This window comes from Eublepharis macularius, chromosome 7, assembly GCF_028583425.1.
Source record: "Eublepharis macularius isolate TG4126 chromosome 7, MPM_Emac_v1.0, whole genome shotgun sequence".
Lineage (NCBI taxonomy): Eukaryota > Metazoa > Chordata > Lepidosauria > Squamata > Eublepharidae > Eublepharis > Eublepharis macularius.
The window spans coordinates 35,367,132-35,385,187 of NC_072796.1; the positions used below are offsets into that span (position 1 = coordinate 35,367,132).

Consider the following 18,056-nt stretch of genomic DNA (forward strand, 5'->3'; position numbering starts at 1 on the left):
CCTAGGCACAGCCAGGGCAGCGGTACAGAATTAATATCTAAGGCTATTTAATATATTGAGAAATTTAAAAATAATGCTGAACTACATAAGATTTTCAATTTGGAGTAGGATGTATTCAAGGTGCTGGCAAAAGGCGAAATATAATTTATTATTTATTTTATATATTTATAAGCTACTCGCCTCAAGTATAAGATATCAAGGTTCTCATAAATTTCACAAAATCAGCAGTACCTTCATAGGCCCATATTCTGCCAATCATTCTTCAGGGTCAGTCCAATTACAACTTCTATTTCCCCCCATTAAAATTACATTCACATACCTGTGGAATCTTTCATCTTAGTTTGGGCAGGGCTGTTATATGCACTCCTTGGGGCACTTTTTCAGGGAAGGGTCAACTGTTTTGGAGGAAGTCCCCAGAGGTAAGTCTTATTTACCCCCAGTGAGCGAGGTATCTCCCCTAACAAGGACATGAGTGCCCAGTTTAGTTATTATTGAAGGAAATGAAGCAATATAAGGAAAGGTGGTTCAAAACACAGGAAAGTTAAAATAAAATAAAATAGTTTAACTCTATATTGCTCATCCATTTGAGAATCTGGGCAAGTTCAGAATTTCCAGAAAATGATGACACATCCAAATTGTCAAAGAGCAGACAATCCATTGTCAGCTCTGCAGACCGAGAATAAGAAACTGTAGTGGCTATAGTGACTATGGGGTAAGGGGATGACATGAGGGAGGATTCTGAGGCAACTGTCCACTGGTCTGAAGAATATCCATTCTCACACAGTTACCTATCCTTCTGCCCCTTTTAAACCCCAACTGCCAACAATCAGGGAAAATGGAACATAAGCTTATACTAAAGATATGGTAGTGTGTAAGTTCTGTGGAACCCTGCTAGACCATGGCTGTAATAATTTATGAGGTAGATAGAACTTGCTTTTTCGTAGATATTTGACTGGACAGACAAGACACTGGTGGACATAAACATCAAATGTTTATTTAACAGAAAATAAAGTATTTTACAAGGAAAATATCTTACGTGGAAATGTTCAGTATTTAAAGTGAAGCTGGCTCGCCACTCCCAGAGATTACAAAGTTGTCCAATGAAAATTAATATGTTGTACCTGAGCATCAGAAAACATACATAAACAGTGAGGGGAGATTTGATTCCCCTTTCTCCAGACAAGTTACGTCAAAGGTGTAGGTCTATCCTTTCACCTCCCAGTGTCTGGTTCTTAGAAAATGCCCAGATAGATTTTGTACTTCTGGCTTTTTTCAAGTTACTTATTTATAGCTTATTTGAGCTTATACCTTTTATAGTGGCCTATGTTTTTTAACGACACCTGGAACTGAATTACTGTGATTCATAACTATAAAAGTTATAGGGAGGGTGGGATATAAATCTAATAAAATAAAAATAATAAACCTAAAAATAATCTTTTCCTCTTAAGCCTACACAAAATCCTACCTAAAAAACAAATAACAATCCTGGCTAAACTGATACTGTTATCTAGAGCTACAATATCCCCTGTCTGAGGGAAAAAGTTTCCCCTCCTTTTTCTTAACTGAGGCTGGCTCACCCCCTCCCATCCAGTGGAATTCCATGAGCTTTGATTGGCTGACAATTGCTTGGATTTGCATGAAGCCAAAATCAGAAGGGTTGGTCCAGAGTTCTGGAGGGCAGGCAGGACTTTGAGGGATGATTGCCACAAAGTCTATCCGTTCAGCTTCTGGAGAGGGAATTTCCCACCATAGATTGGATGGTCCAATGAGTGAAGAATTTCTCAGGGTGAAGTGAGAGTCAGGCAGGAATAGTTAATAAAACATAAAGGAGGAAAAGCTGTAAAAATTTCAATAACTAATTTCCTCATACTGTCTATCTTGGGGTTATACACAGTTTACTCATTTGTGTATAGGCCATGAATGCAAATGATGTGTTGGTCCCTAATGACATGCTATTATTTGTTTATATTCTACTTTTCAAAGTCTTCAAAGCAGCTTTCTTCCCCTTTCAATCCTATTCACAATATATTAGACCCCATTGCTGAGTGAATGCTATAACCCCTTTTTTAAAGGCCAGGGCAAAACTAGACAATGACCAGGAGAAGCCAGGTGATGTTTTGCCTCTGATGTTGTTCCATTGGTAGATTTAAAATGGCAGTTGCTTTGATAGCGTGCTCTCTGCCTTCTTCCTCTCAGGACAAGAGATGTATTCTCAAAGGTACTGAACTGGCCGCTATAGTACAGAGGATACTGAATATATATTTGGGTTGATCCATCAGGGCCCTTTGTACGTTGATCTAACTCAGAGAATGGCATTTTAATGATATACAAATTTAAGATTCACCTATCCTGCAGGAAAGACAACATATAGCCTTACCCTGGGTGACTCAATATTTTCCTCTCTTTCTCCAGTGGACGGTTTGGACAGGTTCATAGATGTGAAGAAAAATCAACAGGTCTCAAATTAGCAGCCAAAATTATAAAAGCCAGAGGTATAAAGGAAAAGGTAAGTGTTAACTGCAGAAGTTTGTACATAGGTTTTGTTACAGAGGGAGATCATTCCATCAAGATTTGAGCTATCTGACAAAAGGAACTCTGAATCTCACAAGCTTATATGCTGGAATTCTTGTTGGTCTTTAAGATACTACTGGAGTCGAATCTGGCTGTTCTTCTGCAGACCGACATGGCTACCCAACAGATTATTCCATGCGAACAGGCTCTTGAAAATAGAAGGTGTTCTCCTGCTGCGGTTTTTGTGTGCCATTGCATATATGCCTCTGCGCAGAACTGTGTCAACATCAACAGTTGCTTCTATCCCACTCATAGTCCTCTGAATCCAGAACAAATTACAAATCTTATTACTCTCTATTTCATTGTTATGTAATTTCCTTTTCTTGTTTTTCTTTGTTCTTTGTCAAAAAGCTTTTTATCAAAGACTTGGTTTTGTGTTGTTAGGCAATAAGTGGACCATCATCTAAAATTTGGGAGAAATTTATCTGGCTATTTTCATCTGCATTTCTACATTCCACACACTGTTATAATACACTCACCACATACCTTCAGCTTGTTTTCATATCAACTCAAAGCTCTTGCCCCACAAAAAATATACAGTCTCTCTCCACTATTACAGGAAGATATATAACCCCAGTTTTTGTCAATATTTGGTAAATAAAACTGGAAAGGCAGCAATGCAGTCAGATGTCAACTATAGATCGAATCGCCTTTCTTGCTTTCTTGCTTCACAGGATGAAGTAAAGAATGAAATCAATGTCATGAACCAGTTGAACCATGTGAACCTCATTCAGCTGTATGATGCATTTGAATCCAAAAATGATATTGTTCTTGTCATGGAGTAGTAAGTATTCATCCATCTAATGTTTCTTCTTCCATATTTTGAAACTGTAATTATATCTGTACCAATGTATTCAATGTGAACCAAGAGAAAACAAGTAGTTTCAGAATTGCAGGCATCAAAGCCACGTGAAGTTTCAAAGAAACAATAATCCAGAAGTCTGTGTAAATTCCTTACTCAGTGCTCTGTTTATCTCCTTTAGTTATTATATCCTGCTGTATTTTTATCATGATCTAGTGTTCATCCTTAACCTAGATACGTATGTCTTCTTTCCTCCTTTCATATCTCTGTCCCTTTGAGCAGGGAGCATCATTCATATAAAGAACCTGGATCATAAAAGATTAATATATTTTCTAAATTTTGTGGTTTTGCACATGTAATTAATTCAGATCAGCAAATACTGTTATAGTGGATAGGGGCTTTCTCTCCTTTTGTCTGCATAGAGGGCACATTCCCCCAACCAAACAAGTTTAGGATAAATAAATTTAAGTCTCTGTCTCTTTTTGTTCAGTGTGGAGGGAGGAGAACTGTTCGATCGGATTATTGATGATAGCTACAACTTATCAGAAATGGATACCATCTTGTTCATCAAGCAAATTTGTGAAGGGATTCAGTACATGCATCAGATGTATATTCTCCATTTAGATCTAAAGGTAAAGTCCATGCAATTAATGTGGCAATTTGGCACCTTTCTTGAAATGTACTCACCAGGCCGTAGATCACTAAACTACACCAGGTTATGAATAGACATGGGCACGAACAGCAATACAAATGAAAAAACCTACAAACAGCCCATTCATCTGTTCTCAAACGGGCCGTTCGTGAGTCCCCATTCCAAACGAACAGGTGGTTGTCGCAAGCCTTGTTTGTTGCGTTCAGCCGCTGTTCGGGAAGCTAGACGCTCAGGTGCATTCAATCAATTCCCCTGGCAACGGCAAGGACTGAACTCTATCTGAACTCCTTCTGGCTTTCCTTCTGGCTTTAACCCTTCAGCTTTCAGCAGACAGTCCAGTTTTTACCACTCAGAAGAGAAATAGACAGCAAAAGGGGGGACCCACGGATCATACCCTTCCCGGGCTGCAATCTCTCTGAAACTTCAGAGGACAGTGAGGACTATGTCCCCTGCAAATTTGGTGGTTATTGGACATTGGGAAGGTCAGTTTTGTAACCCCTCAAAGTAACTTCCAACAGGCAGTACAGTTTTTGCCACGGTGAAGAGAAAATGACAGCAAAGGGGGCGGTGCCGGCTTTCCTGGTGCAAGAGGGACAGAGAGAATCTCTCCATCCCGCTGGCACCGGGAAGGAGCAGCCCCGTGGTGCCGGCTCTGCCCACGATCAGAGGGACGAGGAGGTTCTTCTCGTCCCTCTGACAGCGGGCAAAAGTGGCCCCGCGGCAGCACCGGCTCTGCCCACTGTCAGAGGGATGAGGCAGACCTCCTCGTCCCTCTGACAGCAGGCAGAAGCGGCCTTCAGTGCCAGCTCTGCCCGTTGTCAGAGGGACAGAGAGAAACTCTCCATCCCTCTCACACCCGGCAGCAGCAGCCCGGAGGCGTTGGGGGGTGTTTAAAGGGCCCTGCCCCTTGCACATGTCAGGAAAGGGCCCTTTAAACTATCAGTTGGCAGGCAGCAAGGGGAAATCCCCCCGCCACCTGCCAGCTGATAGTTTAAAGGAATCTTTAAAGGGCCACGAACACAAACACCGAACATGTTCGTTAAGGGGACATGTTCAGTTCTGTTATTTGTTTGTTGTTCATGGATGGCAATGAACAACTAACAGGGTGTTCAGAATTTTTTCCCCGCTCGTGCCCATGTCTAGTTATGAATCACCATTCCAACTGATTTTGCCTATCTGGTCTGGAATTTGTTTTCATAAGAGGTTTTTGTAGCAACCCCCCCCCCCCCCAAAAGTTATATGGCACTCTACTTCACCATCTGGTTCATTTTTGTCCAAGAACAGTCTGACCCACAAACCTGTTAAGCTAAACCGATGTGCCTGGATTTAGAATGCCAAGAGCTTTATAATTTTACATACAAACTTATGTAACAAAAGCTCTGTGGCTGCTTTTCATAGTGGAAAAGCAAGTTTGGAATGGATTGGCAGAGTGCAGAAGCCGAGTTCACAACTCCTAATGTGGGTAGGAGCCCTTGGCTGGGAGGGACAACTTCTGATCCTTGATCTCCTTGCTGTATCCATAAACAGCAGCCCATGGTTATAGCTATTATGGGTGACCCACCACCAATCCCAGCATTGTGAACAAGGGCTACTAAGTATTAGGCCCAGCAACAAGGATCCCGGTCAACTCTCCACCCATTTACCATCAGGGCTGTTGTGTTCAGGACAGTTGAGCAGAAAAACTGCTAGGTGCTGTGAAACAAAAGTCCCTGAATTCAGGGCAATTGCCTCTAGGGTGCTGGCTGCAGGGCAGTAGCAGATCTTAGGCAGATATGGTCAGGTGGCTTAAACTCCAAGTAATTAGAACATGTGAAGAGCAGAAGCAGCAGCCACTACCATTCAGCTGCAGTCTGAAAGGACTTGGAGGGTGGTTGCCTCTTTTCCAGTGTTTGAGTCCTAGAAGTTACCCAGCTATGCTGACTGCTGGAGCCAGGACTGCTCCTGAAGCCAAAGAGAAGCAGCCATGGGGCTTTTGTCACTGCACCGAGCAAAGTTGCTTTTATCTCCTTCTATTAAGAAGGATGCAGTGTGAACCCCCAAATGTCTAGTAACTATAGTGAGAATTAATGCACTTTCACTGTTGCTTGGGTTTCTCTCTTTGATTTCATTGACACTAGCATGAACCACCCAGTTCTGTCCATGAGAAAAATCTTATTATTAGCCACACAAAGCATTTTTCCCCTATAGAAACCACCATCTCTAAGATATAAACATAGATAGAAACCTGGAGTATTGTGTGCAGTTCTGGAGGCCTCACTTCAAAAAGGATGTGGAAAAAATCGAGAGGGTGCAGAGGAGAGTGACGAGGATGATCAGGGGTTTGGAGACTGAGCCCTACAAGGAAAGGCTGAGGGCCTTGGAAACGTTTAGTTTGGAGAAGAGGAGATTGAGGGGGGACATGATTGCTCTCTTTAAGTATTTGAAAGGCTGTCATTTGGAGGAGGGCAGGGAGCTGTTCCAGTTGGCAGCAGAGGGTAGGACCCGAAACAATGGGCTTAAATTACATGCACAAAGGTACCGGCTGGATATTAGGAAGAACTTTTTCACGGTCAGAGTAGTTCAAAAGTGGAATCAGCTGCCTAGGGAGGTGGTGAGCTCCCCTTCACTGACAGTTTTCAAGAAGAGGCTGGATGAATACTTGTCAGAGATGCTTTAGGCTGATCCTGCATCGGGTAGGGGGATGGACTAGATGGCCTGTGTGGCCCCTTCCAACTCTGTGATTCATGATTCTATGCGGCAGAGCTTTTATCATCCTTTCATGCGTTTAATATTTGTTTTGCTGGTTGAAGTGTCCACTTAACTTGAAAAGCTTACCCATAAGCAAAACAACTAATTGGCCCAATAAAAGGCACACAACCTCACTTACTTGGTGTCCCTGTATCTGGATTCTTATTAGTGCGAATGCTTTGACTGGTTCAGGTATCCCAGCTGGAAATAACTATTTCAGTGTCTGTGATCCTCTGGTGCATGCAACCCTAATCATTCTTATTTTGAGAACTGTATGTTTGTGAGAAAGAGGAGAATAAAAAGATACAGTTCTGATTGTGTAATCAGCATTGGTGAGGCCAGGGGTTATTCTGAAGACTCAAAACATACATCTCAGACAGCTGCCCTTTTATCAAATTCATAACAGCTCTCAACTGAGGATTTGATTTGAAAGTTTGAATCCATGAACCATCCATATAGAGTCCATGAGAACAGGATCTGCATGCTTTCCTTCCTGACAACCCAGATCCATTGAGTGAAGATCTGCAAAAGTGTAAGGCAGAGTTGCCTGACATTAATATATTAATACTAGATGGAGAAGAACAGTGAACTAAGAAATCTCAAGCAAAAAGATAAATTTCAAAGAATGAAGCAAACTTTTTTTAAAAAATCCCAATGTCTGCTCATTAAGGGCTACAAAATCACAACACTGACTTCCTGATGTGCAGTCAGAAAGCTTGCATTCCCTTTCAGAAAGCTCACTAATGAGTTCTTTATCTTAAGTTGCTGCATTATGTCAAACTGAAATGCCATAGCAGGGAAAAGCTGTACTGGCAGAGTATTCCCAGCCTCAAATACCACATGATTATAGTCAGAGATATCCACAGATTCCAGCATGCTTTAAGACGCCAGGATTGAGGTGCATATTTTTATACTCTGCAGTGCTTTTAATGCCAATTCCAGTGCAACTCACTCACATTTCTCATAAACGTGTGATCTTTTTTGTTTCCTGGCAGCCTGAAAATATCCTCTGTGTGAATCGAGAGGCTAATAAAATAAAGATTATTGACTTTGGGCTGGCGAGGAGGTATGTTGTTTTAATCATGTTATCAGCACCCTTAATATCCTAAATCCAAGGTTCATTTTTATTTGATGAAATATTAAGAGTGGTGAAACAGCAAGAAAAACACCAGGCTATTTGGACATTGTTGGCCCTCCGGTATAAAAACTGGAGGATGTTTGAATCCAAAAGCATTTCTGATGGCCAAGGTGTCTGATCCTACAGACTTCACAGGACGTTGAAATGACTATATGCCAGCTTACTATAGACACTGTCTTTAAGGGGCAGAAGAGTGATCGGATCCATTCTGCATCTTCCCATTCTAAGAGTTCAGTGCAGGATGCACACTGAATGGTTTGGTTTTAATGGATCATATTTCATAGGACACCCTCACCTGGATGGTCCAGGCTAGCCTGATGTCGTCACATTTCACAGTTACTCTACATGTTACTTCTTTTATGACTTCTGTTCGGAGACAAACCCTGCTCAGTGCAGACACACCAGCATGCAAATAGGCTCCCAAGCTCCCACACACACACCCATGCAAAACCAATGCGGGGTGGGAGAGTTTTCCCCTTCCTGCTGCCACACATGCACACTATAGCTCCATGTGGAGCAGCAGAAATGGGGAAATGTCTCCCCTCCACACACTTTGCACGGGGAAAAAAAGCTTGGGAGAAAGGCAGGAGCTTTCCCGTCCCCAGCAGCAGCTTTCTGACCCCATTTGCATGCTGTTTTTTGTTTTTTTACGTAGAAGCCAATCACCCAGGTGATGTGTGTCTGCACAGAGCATGGATTGTCTCCACGCAGAACTCGTAAAAGAAGTAACGTATGGAGCGACTGTCAGAAACTAAGCAGGGTTGGCCCTGGTTAATACTTGAATGGGAGACCATCAAGGAAGTCTAGGGTTGCCACATGGAGACAGGCAATCACAAACCACCTCTGTTCTTCTTTTGCCTTAAAAACCCTATGGTGTCACCATATGTTGGCTGTGACTTGAAGGTTATAGTAGAAAAATCACACTGCAGCTTTGATAAGTTAAAAAGTGGAAATAATAGAAAAAGGAAGGCTGGGGGAGGGGGATCAGCAGATTCTCACATGTCACGACAGACCTCTGTCTAGATTAGTTCTGCTATTCTCCCCAGAATCATCACTAATCCATAAAATTTAATTTGATCTCTGTTGGGTTATGATTATGATAATGATAATGTTTAGCAGAGTAGAGCATTGCACAGCAGATAAAGAATCACAGAGACATGCGTGTTCAGCTTCTAAAATAATGTTTACTACACAAAGGATAAGATAATAAAGGTTACATTGGTGATAAAATAAAGAAGAGCTAACTTAGCTTCTACACCCTTACATGCTGGAGATAACGGTGCAACTGGCTAGAGAGCAATGGCGTCCTGGACAAAGGAAAGAATGTTAATTGCCCCCAATAAACCCAATCAGCCAATAATCAATCCTAGATTTGTTCATTAGGCGTGCAACTCCCCTTTCCCCTGGCGGGAACAGTTACTTGACATCTAACTGGCCTCAACTTAACTAATTATGCTTAGCTAAACACAAACAGATTAACCCTTTCATGACAGAAGAGAATGACACTTGTAAAATCCCAACAATCTCCCCCCCCCCCAATTTTATGTCTTAGTTTCTCATTTTTAGGGATCCAGTTATATCCCAGTACCCTTCTTATTTGCAGCCATGGACTCAAGGAGTGCTGAAGAAAGCTGTTTGGTTTTGGAAGCCTTTAACAAAACTCAGATTTGATATGATGTGAATGCAGGGCACCTGAGAAAAATGAAGTTTGTTTCTTGCCCACAAACTCGGCTTCTAAGCCAGCATTAAGCTTGTTTGTTCAGGAACCCATATTTGGATGTCACGGCAAATCACATTTGATTGAAGGTTTCTGAAACCAGAAAGCTTTCAATGAAAGAAAAATATTGTGCTGAATTTGTTGCCAACGACAGACAGGCATCTGTCTGTCTGGGGCATTTTTATCTTGCCTTTCCTCCCAGAAGCTCAGAGCATAGTTGGTTCTCCTGTCCTCATTTTCTGATGTCATTATGTCTGAATATAGCCACTTTTGAATATGTCTTATTCACTGGCATTGTTCTCAAATTTCTCTCCTCATCAGTCTGAGTTAGAAAACTCAGTCTGAAGCTGTCTCTTGTTCCTCCTGCAATTTGCAATAAACACAGGGCTGATGAGCACCGCAAATGGCAGCCCCTTCATACCATTTCCCTTTCCACTCCATATCCTGTAGAAGAATTCCCCCCTCCTCTGTGCTCTGAGGTCTTCACAATGTCCATTTCTGCCCGGACTACTGTATTTATTTGAAAAATTTCTGCGCTGAAAATTAAGAAGGAACTGTAGACATCTTTTCTGCCACTGTTTTTTCAGTGGTTCTGGACCTTTTTTTTTTGGTATGATGACCTACAAGTCCAAATTTACTTGGTATGGTGGCCCACTTTAAAGAAAGTATGCACAAATCAATAAAACTGCGAAAGCCTGGTTCCCACTTTCACAGGCTTCACAACCTGCTGTTGGACTGAGTTGGGAAAGACTGATTTATTGGATGCTCATTAATAGGAGGAAATCCTGGCTAAATACGGCAAACCCTAGATAAGTATTGATATAATTTGATAATATAATTTGAATTCTACACACTTTATATTATGTAAATTATAGTAAAGTACTATCTTACTGATTGTTTGGATATATTTTAAAGTATATACTATTGATTGAACAATTATGCTTTTAGGATTGATCAGTTCTTTTAAGATTTATTTATTGATTAATAAATCAAATTTTAAATGTAGGTAATTCACTGAAATATGTAGCTTGTTTAATGTTTGTTTTTATATGATGTGTGCCTCTCTGATGTTCAATCATTTGTCATTTTGAATTGGTATTGAGAACATGATGGCCTCTGGATAATAAACACTGATTTATTTTGTTGTTGTTGTTGTTTATTAGATATAAGCCAAGGGAAAAGCTTAAGGTCAACTTTGGCACTCCAGAATTTCTTGCTCCTGAAGTTGTGAACTATGACTTTGTCTCCTTTCCTACTGACATGTGGAGTATAGGTGTCATTGCATACATGTTGTAAGTAAAGCTAAGGCATTTGCTGTGACGCTTGTATTTCTTTTACGACTGCTATCAGTTTAATGAAGCAATGCCATCCACTTTTCTCTTAAAGCCTATAAGTAAATTTCATTTTAGCCTATGAATTATTTAATGTAAATGGAGTTTTGTCTTCCCTATAGGCTCAGCGGATTATCTCCTTTTCTGGGTGATGATGATAACGAGACTCTAAACAACATCCTGGCCTGTAGGTTTGACTTTGAAGATGAAGAATTTCAAAATGTGTCTGAGGAAGCCAAAGACTTCATCACTAAGCTTCTCATCAAGGAAAAGGGGTAATTGGATTGCAGTAAATTCCAGCCTGAAATGCACTTATGGAACACTGAAAAACTTTCTTTTTAGACACACAAATCAGATGGTGGTGTATAGTCAGATAAACTCCATAGTTTCACACAACGTCCTTTAAGGTCCAGCAAAGCAAGTAAGGGTATGATATGATGAAATGTAAGCACTTTAGAGTTTCATTTAATTCAATTACTTAAGTGCTTGCTTAAATTGTTACTTAAGTATACTTGAAAATAAGATTTAAGTCATGTATAGCCTCCTTCTCCCCCAATCCTTGCATCTGAGGTGGATAACAGTATCCTTCCCTATCCCTGCCCACCAGAAGCCACGTTGGAAACAACGCTTTATGGATATTTCCATAAGATGCCCAAATTAAGGTTTTGGCAAGGAAAGAAATTCCATAGTTCAAAGCAACCCCCCTGCATACCATTGTGATCCTGACTGGGCATATTAGCGATAACTTTAGAGGACATTTCTATTAGATTCTAATAAGACAAAACCCTTTATTGAGTGGGTTAAGGAAAGTTATTGCTTGCGGGCTGAGCCTCAAGGGGACGAGAGGAGAAGGCAAGCTGACAGAAGACACAAGACAACTTGTTGGAATTAAGAATGGCCAAAACGTTACTGATTTACAGTTTATGGAGCCTTGGCACTACATAGGGCATGGATCCAAGCATCAGCTGATGACCCCCTTGCCCCCTCAGGCCTCCTGCTGAGGGGGGCACTGTGGGATGACAGTAAGTGGGACTCCACATGGGCAAACACCTCTGTGTGGATCCCCTGTTAGCTGGGAGTGAGCATGCCCATCAGCAGCGATGTCCCTGCTGTGCCTCACCCCCAAAATCTCTTAAGGCAATTCTCAGTAATGGGGAAATCGGGCTTGTAAGCCATGTTTCCCTCCAAAAGGATCCATGCCCAATGCCAAAACCACCCCTACTGAAAGTTGTGACAAAGGAAGAAAACAATTAGCAAACCCCCAAATACAGTGCAAGTGACAGAAACTCCAAGCCACCAGCTGAGGAACATAACTCCGTCCAATTTAACGGTTGTACAGAGCCCCCCATCACCAGCAATACAAGAGGGAGGAATGGGTGGGAAGCTGGTTAAGAGCTAAGTGTTGAGGGGGGCTGGGGGGCTCCCAAATGTAGAACCTGCTGACAAATCTGAGGGATGACTACTTTCCTCACGCCCGCTGACTGCAAACACTGTTTGGCTGGCCAAGTGCTTTGAAACATAGACTGCCTATGCAGCCCCAAGGAGGCTGCTGGGAGCCACCAGGCCCCAGATTAAAGTTCACGGCCTCACAGCCCTCCACCCTGGTGGGCCGTAAACTGGGGGGGGGGAGGTAAATTGGTGGCTCGGGCTTTCTGTTATCACTGATCTGTGGTCAGTTTGTGAGATGTGAAATGTGTTGAATGCTAAAATCATTGCATATACATCACATGCTGTTTTTCTCCACCAGCTGGAGAATAAGTGCAACCGCAACCTTAAAACATCCTTGGCTGTCAGACCAAAAGCTCCACTGCAGACTTCTTTCTCAGGTTTGTAGATTTGTTATTCTTTGCATTGCTCCCAGTCTTCTTTCTAAAGATCCTTTACTCTTTTTTTCTTGTGTGCCCTGTTGCTTGATGCTGTTGCCTGGACTAATGGTAGTGGTAGAAAGTACTGTCAAGTCATAGCTGACTTATGACAACCACTGGTGGGGTTTTCATGGCAAGAAACTAACAGAGGTGGTTTGCCATTGCCTGCCTTTGCCACGGCAACCATTTGAGGGGTGGGAAGGCTGTTTTCAGCCTCCTCCGCTGCTCTGCGTTCCCATGCGGTGGCGGCTCTGCAATATCCTTTTCAAGATATGATGACTAGAACTACACACAGTATTCCTAATGAGGCTGCATATGAGGGCATTATGATATTGGCCATTTTATTTTCAGTCTCTTTTCTAATAATCCGTTCATTATTAACTCCACTGCATTGTGACCCCTGCCTCTATCTTTTCACTATCTCACTCATAATCCCTCTATTCAGAGTGGCAAAGCAACAGCTATTTGCTATTTTATTAAATGTCAGAAACATTGGAGTCCTAGCTAATTCTTATATTTTTTATCTCCCTTGCAGAAGAAAGCTAAAGGTTCCTCTAGGTCTCAAGAACCTGTGGCTCCATAAGCTCTCTGAGAAATCAAAGGTTGGTATCAAGTTCTACCATACCTATAGAGGATATCAATGCCAATATATACATTGTGACCACCATGTGCCATGGTGCCATGTAGCAAGCTCACTGAACAGATGAGTTTTTGTTTCCTGCCATCACAAATTATCAAGAGAAATCACCACATCTGTGTGGAAAAGTTCTTGCCTTGGAAAGCCACCGTGTGAAATTATTTTAAGTAGCTTCCCCGTGATGGCCATAATGTGTTCACCAGAATCGTACACCCTCAAATTAATACCAACAAAGGCATTTAGTGTTGCCGTATTTAATAAGAAGCATTTAATAAAAAGTTGTATCAAAGGATCAAAATCTAGGCTTGTTTGGCTTATTCATTATGCACATTTAAAATAGAAAGGAACAATCTTCACCAAATATGGCTGGCTACGTTTTTAGGCAGACTTTCATGTTTTTTGTCATTTTAGATTATGTGAGTCTGTATTTTTACTATTTTGCATAATTTATTCTTTTTCACTAGTCATGGGCAGGCTTTGACTGCCAGAAACCTTTTCTTGCAGAGCCTATGGCATCTGTGATTACACAAACAGGCATTCCTTTGTAAAATATAAAACTTATATTTTCTTTTTGTGCTTTAATGAAAGATGAAAATCTTAGGACCCATAACTCCATCTTACAGCTTTCTGGTACTACCACACAATTGTGACACACACAAAGTCCTGATTCTCATTTGCAATAATAAGTGACAAAATAGCCTATGTACATGCATTCAATGGACATATGAAGAACAAGCAAATTAGTTCATTCTGATGTCCTTGGTGACTGATGACAAAGTTTTACTTTGTAAGGGTAAAAATGCCTTTTATTTACAGTAAAAGGATGGCCTTTTATCCATATATGTGACTGTGATTAAACTCATTAGCATCCATTGGATCAGATCCTTTCTGCACTTAAAAGAAAAACTATGGCTTTGAACCATTGGACTCTTTTGTCATAGTAGATCTTTAACTTTTGCATTAGCAAAAGTGTAATTCTTTCTTTCTTACTATAGGGCATAAAGCCCTTGAGAGATTCAATGGATAGTCTTTTGCTTTTGGTTTTAGAGTGATCAGTGAGCCGGAATTCAGTCTTATGTGGTGGAGTCATATCATAAACCACTGTGTCCATTTGCAGAGCCTGTTTTCCAATTACTGCAGAAATTGAAGATTTTTCTTTAAAAAAACATTGTAGAAATCAATTGAAAAACCTCTAAAGTATATCTAAAGAAGTCTTCTCCTAGATTCGCAAAGGCTGAAAATTCCTCTAGTATGATATGATCACTTTTTACAAAGCATTTTGAACATTAAATACCAAGCATATAGGCTACGCCACTTTTCATCTTGAGTTCTAGTTTTGATTGGTATTCCCATCTTTGTGGTAATACGCAGTCTGCCTGATGGGGTTACAAGTATAATTAGGTGGTTTGTAGTTCAGGCATTGTTTTATAAAGAGTGTTCTACAGAGCTTTGAAGGTTCCTGGTTTATAATGGATTCCTGTAAGTTGCATTACATGTCTCTGTTTCTAACCCACCAAAACCACATAATTCCCAAGCACTTCAATATACTGAGTCAAACTCGTGGGAAGAGACCTACTGTATCATCTAGAGAAGGGTACAGCAATGTTACTTCCTTTGCCGTATATATTTCCTCTGAGGTATAAGCAACCATACTTACACCATTATGCTGTTTGCTAATGATGGGTATTACGTTCTTACATTATATATCTGACATTGCACATCCTAAAATTCTATATAACCCTCTCATCCAGAAAAAGTTTATTTGGTATAAAATTTATTTGGTATAAGAGGACTATGTTTATTTTCATGTGCCATTAGTTCGTTCTTAGCAGTGTGTCGTACTCTTTCATGGATTTCCCTGCCCCCATTGTAAATGAATTCAATCTTGGACCTGCAACTGATTTTAAACGTTTCTGTTTATATAAATCATGGAATAAATTGATGAAATAATTCACTCATAATCCGCGCTGTTGTTTACACTGAATACAGGAAGCTGCCTTATGGGCCTGTCAAGGTCTGTGCAATCAACTCTGACTGTCATTGGGTCTCCTGGGGCTCAGGCAGCGGTCTTTCACATGACTTGCTACCTGATCCTTTTAGCTGGAGATGTCAAGGACTGAACCTGGTATCATCTGCATGCAAAGCAGATCCTCTGCTACAACCCCGACACTGCAATAATAAAATTTGTGAACATTTTTATTACGGACCAGAATCCAGTAGAACAGTAGAATGCTTTGAACTGATCACCCTTCTGCAACCACATTTAGTTCAATGCTGAACTCCTGGAACCAGCATGCCTCATTTATTCTGATCGCCCTGGAGCATGGGGGTCAGTGGATGTTGTTATTTAATGTAGACATTGAAAGAGTCTGAAAAAGTTGCACTCAGCCAACCCACACTCATCTTCATAGTATAACTGATAAAATGAAGGCAACCATATTGTGTGAATTTGTTCCGGAAGACTGGTTTCTCTTTAAACAAAGGAGATTGCATGTCTCATTTAAAATGGAACCATATGTTATATTTTAAACTAATTGGGGAGTGAAAATGAGGATTAGACAAGGAACGGGGAACCTTGATGCAGAAAAACAATCCACCGAATGTACATATTAGCGCCCAGATTAAAGGTACTACTTTGCTGAACACTTGGTGGGATTTTGAGGGTGATTGGTTTTCCCACTCAAGCCCTCTTTATGCTATGTCACCATCTGCTTTCCAAAGTCTCCTCACTTTCTAAGGCTGTTTGTCATGTTATTGTGACATCTGCTAAAGATAAAGTGTACCTGTCAAGTCATAGCAACCTTATGAAGTTCCACCTAATGGGTTTTTCAAGGAAAGACATGAACAGAGGTGTTTGGCCATTGCTTTCCTATGCATCGTAGCCCCAGTCTCCCATCCAAGTACCACCAACCCTGCTTATCTTCCAAACTCGGGCTAGTGTGGGCTATTACAGCTGCAACATCTGCTGCTCTGAGAGAAAACAAAGCCAAAGCCTCCTTGAGTCCATTGAACTAGTTGTACTGTCCCTGAGATTTCTGACCACTAAAGTCATTGTGGCTTCCATAGGAAATTCAACCAGAAAGCTTTCCTATAAAATATATACTGCCAGCTTAACCAGATTGTTGTTTGGTTTCTTTTACAGAAAAGGCACTGTGTGTGGTGATCGCTGCTATGGTGTTTGGAAATAAAAATCAGCAGCACTGGTGCTTTGACCACCCACACACCACCACCATCACCTGCACAGTGATGTGAGGCTTTTGCTAAATGGACCAACACCTCTTTAGCTGCAGGACTGAGTTCCAGCAGTTCAAGCTGCTTTCCTACCTGGCTCTTTTTCAGTTTTCAACAGCTGCTGGAGTTTCCAAGAAGGTGGTACTGTCGGGAGGCTATGGAAATTTGTGTTTGAAATTCTGGGGTTTGCTCACCTTCGGCATAATGGATTTGGCTTTCCTGACTCAGGTGTCAAAAGACTGGGGGGATTTCTTTCCCCTGATGAAATCTCTTCACCCCACAAGCAGAGGTCGTTCTTGATATGAAGATGGCTGCTTTGAAGAACATGCTGGTAGCAAATTGAAGAATTGTGTGAGAGTCAATGCAAAGCTTGACTGACCTCTTCTTATGCAATAAGAACTGGAGTGAATTTAACATGAATTGGGAAAGGAATTTTAGGGCACCCGGAAATATGATTTGAATATACATTAACATAGCACATTCATTTACTGCTTTAATTCAGCTGGTTAGCTTTGGGTAAGTAGCAATTTGCAAGGAGGTATTTTGTTGCAGAGAAGCATTTTTTTTACATTTTGCTATCTTTGCATGTCTGCATCTTTTCATATGATTCTTTAAGTATCCCTATACATATACATTTAATTTAAGGCACCCTAGTGTGTGTGTGTGTGTGTAGAGAGAGAGAGAGAATAAAGTAGATACAGTGAAAAACTAGTTCTGTTTAAGAATCTGAGAGTTATAATACAATCCTTATTTTAGAGAACTGAAGCAGTGCCATAGCTAGGCTGCATTCACATGTCACAATTTACAAAGGTTCATTTAAACCACTCTTTATTGAATCAACCACAGTTAGTGCTGCAGAATTATGCATTAAAGACTTGCATACTAACAAGAGTGACCTCAGAATAGAGGAAAACACGATGACATCTTTGTGCATCTCATGAGGTGAATTGTGAAAGGGCATTAGTAATTTAGTCCAGAAGCTTCATGGTAACTATCAGCACCATAACTTTTGAAGCTCTTGAGATGTTGGGTGTTTGGGCCCTGGGTAGGTTCTTATGTTACCTGTAAGTTCTTATTCGGTAAGTTCTAACAGGCTTAAAAACAGGTGATCAGAGAATGGTATGACAACAAAGAGTTTTCAGCAGGGCTTTTTTTCAGCTGGAACACGGTGGAACGGAGTTCCGGAACCTCTTGAAAATGGTCACATGGCTGGCAGCCCCGCCCCCTGATCTCCAGCCAGAGAGGAGTTTAGATTGCCTTCCGCGCCGCTCGCACGGAGGGCAATCTAAACTTCCCTCTGTCTGGAGATCAGGGGGCGGGGCCACCAGCCATCTGACCATTTTCTCCGAGGGCAACCCACTGAGTTCTGCCACCTCTTTTCCCAG

At 41.2% G+C, this 18,056-nt stretch overlaps 1 protein-coding gene across 3 annotated transcripts in view; it reads left to right on the forward strand.

The window, feature by feature from the left end:
- Window positions 1-17,382, forward strand: part of MYLK4 (myosin light chain kinase family member 4) — a 115,080-nt gene extending 97,698 nt beyond the window's left edge. For all 3 annotated transcript variants that reach the window (XM_054985185.1, XM_054985182.1, XM_054985183.1), the window contains 9 exons: window positions 2,413-2,506; window positions 3,246-3,355; window positions 3,864-4,005; window positions 7,748-7,818; window positions 10,771-10,899; window positions 11,061-11,213; window positions 12,686-12,764; window positions 13,339-13,405; window positions 16,583-17,382. In XM_054985185.1, the coding sequence (XP_054841160.1) occupies window positions 2,413-2,506; window positions 3,246-3,355; window positions 3,864-4,005; window positions 7,748-7,818; window positions 10,771-10,899; window positions 11,061-11,213; window positions 12,686-12,764; window positions 13,339-13,386 (826 nt within the window). In that variant the 3' untranslated portion in view covers window positions 13,387-13,405; window positions 16,583-17,382. The remainder of the gene's footprint in view (window positions 1-2,412; window positions 2,507-3,245; window positions 3,356-3,863; window positions 4,006-7,747; window positions 7,819-10,770; window positions 10,900-11,060; window positions 11,214-12,685; window positions 12,765-13,338; window positions 13,406-16,582) is intronic.
- Window positions 17,383-18,056: the final 674 nt, after the last annotated feature.